The sequence below is a fragment of the Rhinoderma darwinii genome, chromosome 4 (genome assembly GCF_050947455.1).
Source record: "Rhinoderma darwinii isolate aRhiDar2 chromosome 4, aRhiDar2.hap1, whole genome shotgun sequence".
NCBI lineage: Eukaryota > Metazoa > Chordata > Amphibia > Anura > Rhinodermatidae > Rhinoderma > Rhinoderma darwinii.
Genome location: NC_134690.1, coordinates 73458613 through 73472986, shown reverse-complemented (window position 1 = coordinate 73472986; position 14374 = coordinate 73458613). Strand labels below are relative to the sequence as shown.

The 14374-nt window shown below is 43.5% G+C and overlaps 1 protein-coding gene across 2 annotated transcripts in view; it reads left to right on the top strand.

The window, feature by feature from the left end:
• The first annotated feature begins 4877 nt into the window (after window positions 1-4877).
• Window positions 4878-14374, top strand: part of EPHB1 (EPH receptor B1) — a 257459-nt gene continuing 247962 nt past the window's right edge. For both annotated transcript variants that reach the window (XM_075861192.1, XM_075861191.1), the window contains exon 1: window positions 4878-5361. In XM_075861192.1, the coding sequence (XP_075717307.1) occupies window positions 5304-5361 (58 nt within the window). In that variant the 5' untranslated portion in view covers window positions 4878-5303. The remainder of the gene's footprint in view (window positions 5362-14374) is intronic.

The window sequence follows — 14374 nt, the reverse complement described above, 5'->3', positions numbered from 1 at the left end:
CCCGGTCATTAAGGGGTTAATACAAACACGGTGGTGTCATAGTCCAGCCAATAAATAACAATAATAATGTCTCAATAGGCCACAATTACGAGAATGAGTGTCAACGGGGGTGGGGGGGGGGTTAGGTGAGAATGAGGTGACCAGGCGAGGTAAATAAATATTAATATAAAAGCCTGTGGGTATGTTCCCACACACAGGACCCGCTGCAGATTTTCTACAACAGAAAATCTGCAGTTTAATCTCAAAAAAACACTGGTAAGGCCCCATGCACACGACCATAATTTTTATCCGCAATTACTGATCCGTAATTGCAGATAAAATAAAGGATACATTTATTTCTATGGCCCACAGACACCTTAACGGGTAAGTGTCCGGGCCATAGAAATTATCCACAAAAAATAGGACATTTTTGAATATGCGGACCGTGCTCCTATAATGGGAGCACAGCTCACAAATGCGCGTGACGATACGCGGCATCCATGCCCATAAGGCCTAAATCTGTGGAAGAAATCCGCACCAAATAGTGCGTTTTTGCTGCGCATATTGCTACAGAAACTTTGCTGCTACTGTAAGGCTGGGTTCCCACATAGAGTAAAAGCTGCGGAATTTCATCAACGGAATTATGTGTGGAAATACTGCAGGATTTTTCAGTAGCAGCAAAGTGAATGAGATTTATAAAATCTCATGCCCACGCTGCGGGAAAAAAAACGCAGCGAAAACATTCATGAATTGACCTGCAGTGCAGATTTTAAATCCGTAGAATGACAATTTATTCTACATTTCCGTTGCTTTTCTGTTGCGGTTTTCCCCATTGAATTTAATGGGGATATAAAACTTGCAACAAATAGCCAAGTGTTGCGACTTTTCGGGCTGCGATTCTGCCGATAAAATCACAACTCAGAAAAAAAAAGCTTATACTTATCTACCGGGTGTTGTCATAGCGATGCTTTCATCTGTTCTTCTTTCAGGCCGGCCTACTGTGAAGACGTTTCTTCCCATTTGACTGTTGCAGCCAATCACAGCCTGCAGCGGTCACATGGGCTGCTGCACCATCCCAGAAGACTGGACTGCATGACATCGGAGGGGCGCGTCACCATGACTACGGCCAGGGTAAGTATTTTTTTTTTCTAGCTCTGCTTTCCACAGCAGAATTTTCACCTAAAATACTGCACCACAATGTGATACGGTTTTTAGAACCTACTGTACTAGGGGTTTTAGGTCAGATAAGCTGTGGGAACTCAACTTGTGGGAACTCTACCTAAATGCTGCAGAATTTCCGCACAGAATTCCGTTGCTGAAATTCTGCAGCATTTATGCTACGTGGAAACCCAGCCTAAAACGTGGTGCTGTGAATAATGTCCATCCCTGGCGCCCAAGTTGACAGGATGACCTATTATTATGTTTCCACCCCACCAATTCTTTATTACAGCAAATTTGATGCATTTTTTGAGAGCCCCATGTCAGCCGCAGGTAGCTATCTCTCCACTTCCGTTGGTCTATGCAATTTCGCTGCTGAAACCATAAAGGTGGGTAAATTGTTGTGTGACGATTTTAGATCTGGCTGTGGGCGCCATAAGAGGACCAAGTCCGCAGTAATTTTGTCGGAGATGGAACATATAGTATTTATGAGGTCATCTACTGGACCCCTAAAGGGCCTAATTAGAGAACATGACCACCAGATAAGGGGGATACTACACAATTCCTTGCCGTACTGCCAACAAGAATCACATGGTGTCAATTGGATTTTGTGCAGGTATTGAGGAGTTCTGTACCAACCTTTTAACGTTTTATACAAGTTTTCCTGCATGCTGACGCATTTGGAAATCTGTGAGAGTGATTCAATATAAAAGTAGAGTATTTAGGGGTAAAATTAATCTGCAACTCTCTTTCCCAATAAGAGATGAACTTGGGTTGACCAGGGGAAATGTCAAGTAGCAAACCAAAGTACAGTTAGGTCCAGAATTATTTGGTCAGTGACACAATGTTCATGATTTGCGATCTGCTGCCACCACATTGGATTTGAAATGAAACAACTGAGATACAATTGAAGTGTAGACTTTCAGGTTTAATTCAAGGAGTTGAACAAAAATATCCTGTGAAACGTTTAGGAATTGCAACCATTTTTCTACACAGCCTCCTCATTTCAGGGGCTCAAAAGTAATTGGACCAATGTACAGTACTATAAATAAAATGTTATGTTTTTTTAATACTTTGTAGAGAATCCTTTGCAGGCAATGACGGCCTGAAGTCTGGAACCCATGGACATCACCAGACGCTGGGTTTCCTCCTTTGTGATGCTTTGCCCGGCCTTTACTGCAGCGTCCTCAGTTGTTGCTTGTTTGTGGGTCTTTCTGCCTTAAGTTTTGTCTTAAGCAAGTGAAATACAGCTCGATCGGGTTGAGATCTGGTGATTGACTTGGCCATTGCAGAATATTCCACTCCTTTGCCTTATAAACTCCTGGTTGCTTTTGCAGTATGTTTTGTGTCATTGTCCATCTGTCCTGTGAAGCCACGTCCAATCAACCTTGCTGTATTTGGTTGAATCTGAGCAGAAAGTATATCCCTGAACACTTCAGAATTCATCCGGCTGCTTCTGTCTTCAGTCTCATCATCAATAAACACTAGTGACCCAGTGCCTTTGGCAGCCGTGAATGCCCATGCCATCACACTGCCTCCACCATGCCATCACACTGCCCCCACCATGCCACCACACTGCCCCCACGATGCCATCACACTGCCCCCACCATGCCATCACACTGCCCCCACCATGCCACCACACTGCCCCCACCATGCCATCACACTGCCCCCACCATGCCATCACACTACCCCCACAATGCTATCACACTGCCCCCACCATGCCATCACACTGCCTCCACCATGTTTTACAGAGGATGTTGTGTGCTTTGGATCATGAGCCGTTCCAAGCCTTCTCCATACTTTCTTCCTCCCATCATTCTGGTACAGGTTGCTCTTAGTTTCACGCTGTTCCAGTACTGGTCTGGCTTCTTTACATGTTGTTTGGCAAAGTCTAATCTGGTCTTTCTATTTTTGAGGCTGATTAATGGTTTGCACCTTCTGGTGAACCCTCTGTATTTGCTCTCATGAAGTCTTCTCTTTATGGTAGACTTAGATACTGATACACCTACTTCCAGGAGAGTGTTCTTCACTTGGGTAGATGTTGTAAAGGGGTTTTTCTTCACCATGGAAAGGATTCTGTGATCATCCACCACTGTTGTCTTCTGTGGACGTCCAGGCCTTTTGGAGTTCACGAGATCACCAGTGCGCTCTTTTTTTTTCAAGAATGTACCAAACTGTTGATTTGGCCACTCCTAACATTTGTGCGATCTCTCTGACGGATTTCTTAATTTTTTTCAGCCTAACGATGGTCTGTTTCACTTGCATTGAGAGTTCCTTTGACCTCATGTTGTGGGTTCACAGCAACAGCTTCCAAATGAAAATGCCACACGTGGAATCAACTCCAGACCTTTTACCTGCTTAATTGATGATGGATTAACGAGAGAATAGCCCATGTAGCCCATTAAATATCTTTTCAGATATGTAATGACGGGGTAGGGAGACAGACAGGTGAGCCTTAATCTACCCGCCACTCAGTCCCTGCCTACTTGCAACGGCCCGTCCTAGGCGTACAACTGGGCGACGGTCCCTACGCTCAATAAGTGCACGACAGACAAACAGACATGGGTACACAGAAGCTAAGGGAAATGGGGCAGTTGCCCACGGCAACACAGTGAGCAACAAGAGTAGTGAACGAGCCGAGTCAAACCAGGAGTGCACGAGGTACAAATCGCAGAGCAGGAGAGTAGTCAGTAAAGCCAGGGTCAAAAATGAAGCAAGGTCAATAATCATAGCAGGAGCAGCAGAGCCAGGAAACAGAAAAGAATCACAGGCAAAGGAGGAGCAGGAAATGCAGGTATAAATAGACAGAGGGCGGGAGCTAGCTCCGACTGGCCAGGCTGTGATAGGCTCTCCCACTCCTCAGCCTCCCAGCCTGACTGGTAGAAGATCGTGTCACTCTCTCAGACTTAGGAGCAGGTGCAGACTGATTACCCACGGGCGTCGACACAGAAGCTGTGTCTGGCAGATCCTTTACAAGATAATTGTCCAACTACATTTGGTCCCCTGAAAAAGAGACAGCTGCACATTAAAGAGCTGTAATTCCCTAAACCCTTCTTGTGTCACTGTCCAAATAATTCTGGCCCTAAAGTAAAGTAAAAAATTTGGAGGCTAAAAGGAGGTGCTACGCTAAATTCGCCACATAGGGCATGTAATGTAAAGACCGGGATCGACTTCAGAACCCCGAATACCTATAGTGGGGCTAGATTGGACCAGAAAACTAGAATGCTGGTTAAGGATTTATCTAGGTAAGAAGGTATGACACTCAAAGGAGCAAGAGGGGACAGGACACCCTTCCCTAGATTCAGAGCCTGTGTTGTGGCAGGTCCTTAGTCAGGTCACAATGGAGACTAGATCCTTATTGTTTGGGGGCAATGATGATTCTCTGTTCCCCCCTGCTAGAAGCCCTAGCCTAGACATAAGTGGGTGTGTTTTGAGCTAACATAACGTCTTTTTTTACATATTTCCCATTTTTCCCCGGCATTTCAGCTTTGCCTCAACTTTAGTTGCAGTATTGTATTTCAGCCACTAGATGGCAGTATCGTACAGACCAGCTAAGTCGCGGTATTTCTTTCTACAGGTCAATGTAAGTAATTTTCCTTCAACAATAGCAGAGAGAGGAGGGGCTGCTATTGATTGGAGAAGGGGGGTTCGTGTTCCTTGTACTCTTTGATTGGCTGGGAGGTGTGAGGGGTGTGTAGATTTCAGACAGGAGGAAAAAGGAGGGGGGATTTGGAAGAGGGGAGTTGTGTGAGTGGGGGGTGATCACTCCCCCCCTTCAGTCTCAGTGCTTGTGCTCCTCCAGTGAACACTTTACTACTGCTTGCAATGTGAACCTGGGCTAGCCTCATTACAACCCCCCACACACATGCACTCACATCCATGCACCCATTCCCTGCCTGCTGCCCCCTGATGACTCGTGGCTGTCATGCATGCACTCACATCACCTCTCCATCCAGTGCAGCAAAATGCATCTCCAACCTGGGACCTAAAGGATGCCCATCAGCAAGACAACTGGGCAATTCTGTGCCACACAAGGATTTAACATTGCTGTGAGGGGGCACCCTGAAGATTTTGGGCTGCAGTTTATTCTTATTACTATGTTTCTTTAGTTATTAACATTTTATGTTTATTATTTTTGGTATAAAGTAACCGCTGTACATCCCACCATGGAACTAAACTGGATGCTGCTGTTATCTCTGGTTTGGCAAGTTCAAGCTGTGGAAGGTAAGTCTGATTTATATTGAAAAAAAAAATATATATATATATATATATATATATATATAAAAAAAAAAAAATGCACTAAAGGGTTAAATAATAATCGCTTTTTTTGGGGGTTTTCTACTCATATTTGTATTCTACTCTAGTGATTTAACCCATAGAATGACAATACATTGTTCTAGTAAAGAAAGAGGCATCTATGTGATAGCAGATGAAGCTGCCAGACTAGAAGGCAGGTGTAGAGTGCAAGCTCCTCAGCCCAGGATGCGAAGTGTTGACACCAATACAAAGTTCATGTTGTTTTGTAATATGGTGGCAGTCGTGGAGGTGTTTACATGTATCTCGATGGGAAGCACCTGTTCTAGACAAGCAACAAGGTAGTTAAGTTTCCACCATGCAGATTCCTAATCTCCAATGACAGTATTATTATTATTAGTTGCCTGATCGATGCCTGGATGGAGCAGATGGAGCGGTACTGACGCCGGCTGCTTGCTTTAATAAAAATAAATGTTCTGTTTCACAGCTGCATATAACCGAATATAATCAGGAGATGGTGGGAACTCTCGGAGGTGGTCCGCTACTCTTCTTCCATTATCCGGCTGGTGACGCCGCATACATTCATTAAATACGAGGTGCAAATGTGCCATTTATGTCAGCGGGCAAGAAGATGGATGGCACCTTCTGTTACTGCTAAATCAATGCGTTCTCTCTGGCCGGTGGAGACCGTATTGACGGATACATTTTGCCGTGTGTCCTACAGATGGTTATAGATTCTCACTTTCCATAGAAGGCGCCTCTCTTGGTACCAAGCTGGTACCCCCCCCCCCCCATCGCCCAAGCACAGGTCCGTTTTTTTTTTTCCCTATCCACTTTGCCTTGCCAAAAGAACGGAGCTGCATTGCAGTGCTGATTTTGTTTAAAAGCAGCTCAGGGTGATGGTGAGATGGCAGGACCCGCCGAGAGGTGGAGGATGGTGCTGACAGATACTTGCTCTCTGCCTGTGTGTCTGGTATGACCAGGGGCTGTCGGTGTACCTCCTGGCGCCGCTGCATCTATGCCACCCTGCCTAGTTGGTACTGTCTTCGAGGATGTCTAAGACACACGCTTCTCTTTACTCCTTTATAATCTCTCTTCTATGGATTCTCTCTTTCTATCTCCGGTTCCTTAGTCTAACAATTTCCCATTCTATGAGGCTCCCCATTTCCACCACTCGGTCTAGCAGTCTACCACTTCCTCCCATCTAGTCCTTCTCACTTTCAATGTGCTACAATTCCTCCTCTTTTCCGTACATTTACACAATTTTTTTTTCCCCGCAATTTGTCGGTTTTGATTTTCACCTAATTTGACCTCATATCGGCTCTTCATGTCCCTTTTGCCCATCATTCACCTGCTATACAATGGTAGTATGAAGTCCAGGACTGAGCACTGCATCTCTTCATAGACATAGCATCGGTCTGGACATGTATATTTTACATAGCCCTGCACCATGTTACATGACACACATTACCATAAGCAGAGCCTGGAGCGAGCCATTGCTTCGGCTACAATACATGGATTTTCGAGACACAATAAACATGCAACAATAATGAATGTGAACAGTTCTGCACGGATCTGGGATTTAACTCAAGCTGTGAATTTTCTTCCCACTCGGTTCTGGTTTTCATATATATTTGTATATATGGTATATATGACATGCCTTCCAGGGATTTTACTTATATTATGATTATGAAAAACAGAACCCAGTTCTCGGATGCCCCTGGGTAATACAGCACTGAACCGTGCTTTCCTTAACAGCTGGAGTACGCTGGCAGGTTATTAATTATGCCCGACCCATAAACATTAAGAGGCAAAATCTATGGGGATGGCCCATATCTGACAACCGGAGTAAAGCAACAACATTACAATTATACTCGTCATCCATTATAACATAATTCAGTTACTAGAGGCAACGGCCAGAGCAAATTGGTAACAGAAACTTTGGTGGAAGAGATATATTAATAAATAAAAACAGGATAGGGTACGTCTTATATAATCTTATATGGACTCATGGGATCCAATGACATAGACCAGTATTTGATTTATCCGATGAGTGAATCCTTCTGCTTGATTTGCCGACCCGTAGAATACAATAGGCAAATCGATTCTCAGATTATTTGGTGAACCACAAACATGTCAAATTGATTCAATGTTTCCTAATGGCAGGTAAAGATCTGATCCATTTGCCAATCGGTCAAATTAAAATCTGGCTAATAAGTTTCGTCATCTCGATTTGGTCTTAAAGGGTAGGTGTATCCTTAAACATGGCTGGGACATGTCAGGTGGCGGATAGGTGGGTGTCATGAGCTGTAAATGATTGGGGTTGTGTTGCTCCAGTGAGTGGTGTGTCCCTTTTAGCTTCTGTCGGCTTTGTGGAGTGATGATGATGGGGCTTTGCAGTCCCATTGAATCAATGTTTAAAGGTACACGTTGCCTTTGAAGGAGTTATTGGCTTTGGACAATCCCTCATTGGTCCCTTGACAATAAGTAGATCACAAAGTGTCCCTCTGCTGGTACTCCCAGCGATCAGCTGTAATCGATGGGGAAACCTGGCAGTAAGTGTTCAGTTTCCCTGCAGCGCCACCACAGGGGAAATGAAGCATCACACAGTGCCCATTTATATCAATGGGTTGTCTGTAATAAAGTAGAGGACAGGTCCTCCAAAGACACTCTTTGTAACTGCTCCTGAATCCTAAGCTAAGAGATGAGGATCCTACACAAAGGACGCCCTTCTATTAACTCAGAATTCAATGACAATTAAAAAAAATTGCACAACCCCTTTAAGGCCTGCAGTACAAATGGAAAATGTAAGGTGACCGTGGGGCCCATATACCACCGGTCCCACTCTATTCTTTCACATTTTCTGGTGCACTTTCTGACAGCTCCGATATTTTGCTCCTTTGATGCTAGAAAGTGGCCCAGTTAGATTAGTCGTCACATAAAAATGGTGCATATGGATGACCGGTCATGCCCGTCATAGCCACTATACACAAGATATACTGTGGCACGATGCATTCTTCATTCTGTAAGTGTTGAGCAGGCCGAGCTTGGCCGGTAAATGTCACCTAGGTTATAAATATATTAATGTAAGTGTATACACAGCCTTAGAGACGTAGGCGCAGTTAATCAGTAAATGACCATATTGTAACCAAGAAGTTTCTCGGATTATAAGATCCAGCAATCTCTGCCTGCGCCTTCTCTGCTTTTTGTGCCTTTTTTCCAATTCAGAACAGCTGCGCAAGCACAGAACTGTCTCTACATAGAGGACGAGGCTCGCACAACGGAAGAGCTGAATCTCCCAGCAGAATGCACCGACAGATTGCACAGAGCGGGGAGGCTCCGAGACACAGAGTGAGAGCGAGCGTAGAGTGGATGTGATAAATGATGGAGCTCGCTATCTAGCTGCTCAAATACACTCTGGACTTACAGCGTATTCCAAACCTTTCAGTGCCAGCTGAGTGGAAAGGCTGGGCAGGGGCAGGCAGCTGGCAGCAAGGCCCAAAGCATTATAATCATGAGACTATGCACTTATCATGATATAACAACACCTTTAAACACCCCCCCCCCTTTCTTCTGCCATGCTTATTTGGCTGCTTTAATATGGGAATATTGGGCACCACCTTTTTCCCCCAATTTTATTAGACACAATTATTGACCGGTTTAGCTGAATTTGACATTTAACACTTTTTTGGGTTTGTGCATCATAATAATTCCTGGACTTTGTTGGGATTAAATAAAATAGCTTATTTGTGGGGAAAATATAAAAGTAAAAAAAACTTTTATATGGAATTCCCTACACCTCTCTGTTCCTCCGCTGCTCCTTGTTTACAGTGTTGTATGATGATGTCATGATGTCTGGTCCACAGTCACTGCCCGACAATGTGGCATACATAGTTACGTGACTGGTATACCAGCAGCACCACAGATAACACATTGTGATGTACAAATGCATTGTAACACATGGCAAACTCAGTACTACTACATCTTAGAATGTCAGATCTGCTACATGTTTGGAGCGATAGTTCTTTTTTTTTTTACGTGCATTATAGCTGCTGATTTGTGGTCAGTAAGTCAGGAAACAATAATCTGTAAGATGCTTGATATATTGATCTCCTCATTAGCGTTATTTACTAGACCCATGGTTGTACCTCTGACATGTTACCGTACCCTATTGCCATCTGTGAGAGAGAGATGGTAGAATTGATCTGCCAGGGTCGAGATTTGCAGCAAATCAGAGTAATTTGCATTTTGGAGAATCAATAGGAGAATTTGTCATTATATATTGTTTGTAATGTATGATTATATTGAGTACATTCTATATATTTATTCATTATATTGATATATTATATACTTAATTTTATATTTATTCTATATGGTGTGTCAGATCCATCTAGTAGTTTATAGCACATAGGATAAATGTGGTCTGTCATTACCATATGGTAAGAGAAGTGAATGTCACCCCCCACCCCCCACCCATAATGTGTATGATGAAGGAGACGGCACTGTTTCCGTGGTTGGAGAGCCATTAGGAGAACCTTCCTTACAAGTAGCCTTGAAACCCAGTGAATAACGTTACGTTTATACGTTTCCATGTAGAATTTTCCATTTTTTCTTGTACGGTAAACTAATAAGACATTTTGCGCTAATATTTTGGACTACCATGTAATGTATTTCCCTATATTACACTGCCCAGTCTATATTGAACATTGATAAAAAAAAATAGGGATCACCGATCCCCCTAGTTTACTCATTCTTTATAACTCATCATTCAAAAGCCGTATGAATTGTTTTTCGGTCAGAATATTATACTATTGAATATTCAGTCTCAGGCCCCTTGCACACGACCGTGGTTTTTTCATCTGTAATTCCGGAATCCATAATTCCGGATGAAATTACGGACCCATTAATTTTTATAGGCCACAGACATCTTTCCGTATATTTATGGATTTGTGTCTGGGCCGTAGGAACGATCCACAAAATATAGAACATGCCCCATTCTTCTCCGCAATTGCCTCACAGACTCGCCCATAGAAGTCTATGGGCGCTTCTGCAATTGCGGACGGCTACGGATGTGTATCTGTAGGCGTCGGATCCGTATTGGCGGACAGTAACAATTCTTACGGTCGTGTGCATGAGGCCTAAGACCTCTGCATAGACCCTGGCAGTGATAACCCTGTATATGACAATGCACCAGATACACATGCCCTGGTGCCAGCCTCCAGTTTTCTAAGGCCACGATCGCACACACAGTTTTGATGCAGTTTTTGTGCCAGTTTTTGGCTCCGTTTTTTTAGTCAAAGCCAAAAGTGGATCCAAAAGTGAGGAAACCATTGGACCATTCTTTTGTGTCCACTTCTGTGTTTGGCTCAAAAAAACTGAGCCAAGAACTGCATCAAAACTATGTGTGTGATCCTGCCCTTATACTGTATATCGAATCCTAACTTCACTTGAAACTTGACAATATAGACGTGGCTGCACTGGTCTATATGGTGCTGGGATATACATGCAGTATAACGTGAACACTATAGGGGTTTTATTTAGACATTAAATGGTGGTAGTATATGGGCACTGTATGGCAGTTTTATTTGGGCATTTAATGAAATTATTTTAAGCATTATTGATGCCAGTATTATGAGGGCACTATATGGTGGTAGTGGATACTGTATGGAGGTATTATTTAGGAATTGAACGGCGGTATTGTTTTATATATGCCACATTTTAAATGACCGTAAAATCTATAAGTGGGGGGGGGGCAATACTTTTACTCAGGGCCCCCTTTTCTATAAAACATGTCAAGAAGTTGAGATATGGGAAGTTGTTTGACAGGAGCCTCACACCGTAGGGTTAATCATCAGGCCGCTCTGCAGGGTCAACAAAATCCATTTTAGTTCACAAACCCTGAAAAGTCATTATTTTATACCAGGTCTCCAGCGTCAGGATCCTGTCAAATAAATACCCACATGAAGCATAAATGGACCCCTGTAAATGTGACATGTAGGGGGCAGTGCAGTAGTAGTTTCACCACAATTGTCAGGGGGTGAATGGACTAAGAGCTGTGGGTGATAGTAAAGTGTAAAAGGGCATTAAATGTAAAAAACCTATAGACTGTTCTACCAATGAGCTGAAATAGAGCAGCTTATCAAGTCCAAGTGTTTTACTGAGGCGCTGAGACAGATTGTTCTATGAAATTAGATAGGAATGAGTTAGTCCCCGTTGCCATGTGCTCTCTCCATGCAACTAACGTGGATCTTTATTGATTTGGACATCTGGACATTGTATTACTTCCCTTCCCATCTGCTGAGCGCAAAATGATCATTCTAAGAACAAAACAATTATTTTATATTTTTAAATGTTTTTTGAATATTTTGTAGAAAATCCTTTGCAGGCAATGACGGCCTGAAGTCTGGAACCCATGGACATCACCAGACGTGGTTTCCTCCTTTGTGCTCCTTTGCCCGGCCTTTACTGCAGCGTCTTCAGTTGTTGCTTGTTTGTATGTCTTTCTGCCTTAAGTTTGGTCTTAAGCAAGTGAAATGCAGCTCGATCGGGTTGAGATCTGGTGATTGACTTGGCCATGGCAGAATATTCCACTTCTTTTCCTTAAAAAACTCCTGGGTTGCTTTCACAGTATGTTTTGGGTCATTGTCCGTCTGTCCTGTGAAGCGACGTCCAATCAACCTTGCTGCATTTAGTTGAATCTGAGCAGAAAGTAAATCCCTGAACACTTCAGAATTCATCGGCTGCTTCTGTCTTCAGTCACATCATCAATAAACACTAGTGACCCAGTGCCTTTGGCAGCCATGCATGCCCATACCATCAATTTGTGTATAGGTTCAGACAGCACCAGATACGTGGAAGGATGGGGTCTTGCACGGATAGGGGCTCAACCCAATATGAGTATAAAAGAGTATCCGGCACACCAATCGCTAGTGGTGCTGACAGCGCCATGACACAGCGGCCAGCCGCTATCAGCACCACTAGCGCTCGTCTATGCAGTTTTCCAGCACGGCTCAGTGCCTGATGAAGGTCGCTTAGACCGAAACGTTGCACTCTACCACTGGCATTAAAAACAAAATAAAAATACCTTTGTTTCAAAATTGGTGTGCCGGATACTCTTTTATGTCCATTCCATCACACTGCCTCCACCATGTTTTACAGAGGATGTTGTGTGCTTTGGATCATGAGCCGTTCCAAGCCTTCTCCATACTTTCTTCCTCCCATCATTCTGGTACAGGTTGATCTTAGTTTCATGTTGTTCCAGAACTGGGTGGTTTCTTTACATGTTGTTTGGCAAAGTCTAATCTGGCGTTTCTATTTTTGAGGCTGATTAATGGTTTGCACCTTGTGGTGAGGCCTCTGTATTTGCTCTCATGAAGTCTTCACTTTATGGTAGACTTCGATACTGATACACCTACTTCCAGGAGAGTGTTCTTCACTTGGGTAAATATTGTGAAGGGGTTTTTCTTCACCATGGAAAGGATTCTGCGATCATCCACCACTGTTGTCTCCTGTGGACGTCCAGGCCTTTTGGAGTTCACGAGATCACCAGTGCGCTCTTATTTTCAAGAATCTATCTATCTATCTATCTATCTATCTATCTATCTATCTATCTATCTATCTATCTATCTATCTATCTATCTATCTATCTATCTATCATCTGTCTTATGACCTAAAAACAGTTGGTTATCCTCACGGAAATTTCCAAAAATAATACCAGTAGTGGCAGCCATTTCAATACCTATAGTAGTTGTCATGTAGATCTGTATTGTTGTGCAGAAGTACATTGTCCTTTCCTTCTGATCTGCATATGTGTCACTATAATTTGGCATTATATTCAGCGATTAGAAGGCTGAAATAGAGGATTACTTCTGTGTGTGGAATTATGAAAGGAAACTTTAAAAAGGTGAAATTAGTACAGTGAATGCAGATTCTTAAAGGGTTTATCCGGGTTTTTAAACTTGATTGCCTATCCTTAGGATAATAGATCGGTGGGGGTCCGACTCTCGGCCTCCATGCAGATCAGATGTTGAAAGCTGCCGCGACGCTCGAACGAGCGCTGCAGCTTCTTCATTGTTTACATGGTTTTCTTTTGCCTTCGTACATGCACGTGCCGTTACATTCGTAGCATCTGTGCAAGGTATTGCACCACTTTCCCATTCAAGGCCACTTCATGGGCGAAACCTCGCCTGCGTTGTATGCTTTCTTGGAATGAAGTAAAGACAGCATATTATTTGCAGATGTATCCTCAGTCTGGTGCAGCAGCGTTTCTCCTTCGACAGTAACGGTATGTTCACACGCAGTGGTTTCAGACGTAATTCGGGCCGTTTACGCCTCAAATTACGCCTGAAGAAACGGCACCATTAGGCCTCCAAACATCTGCCCAGTGCTTGCAATGGGATTTACGGTGTTCCACGAGGTGTAATTTTACGAATCGTTTTCAAAATACGGCGCGTAAAAAGTCGTTGCGTCAAAAGAAGTGCAAGTCATTTCTTGGGACGTTTTTGGAGCCGTTTTTCATTGATTCCATTGAAAAACAGCTCCAAAAACGTCCATAAAAAACGCAGCGAAAAACACGAGTTGCTACAAAAACTTCTGAAAATCAGGAGCTGTTTTCGCTTGAAAACAGCTCCGTATTTTCAGACATTTTTGAGTTTGCGTGTGAACATACCCTAATGCCGGATTCACACGAGCGTGTGCGTTTTGCGCACGCAAAAAACGCGGTGTTTTGCGTGCGCAAAAGGCACTTAACAGCTCCGTGAGTCATCACCATATGATGTGCGCAGCCGCCATCATTATGACACTCTGTTTGGATGTTTGTAAACAGAAAAGCACGTGGTGCTTTTCTGTTTACATTCATAGTTTTACTGCTGTTGCGCGAATTACGCGTGTCCCACGGAAGTGCTTCCGTGTGGTGCGCGTGATTGTCACGCACCCATTGACTTCAATGGGTGCGTGATGGGCGAAATACGCACAAAGAACGGAC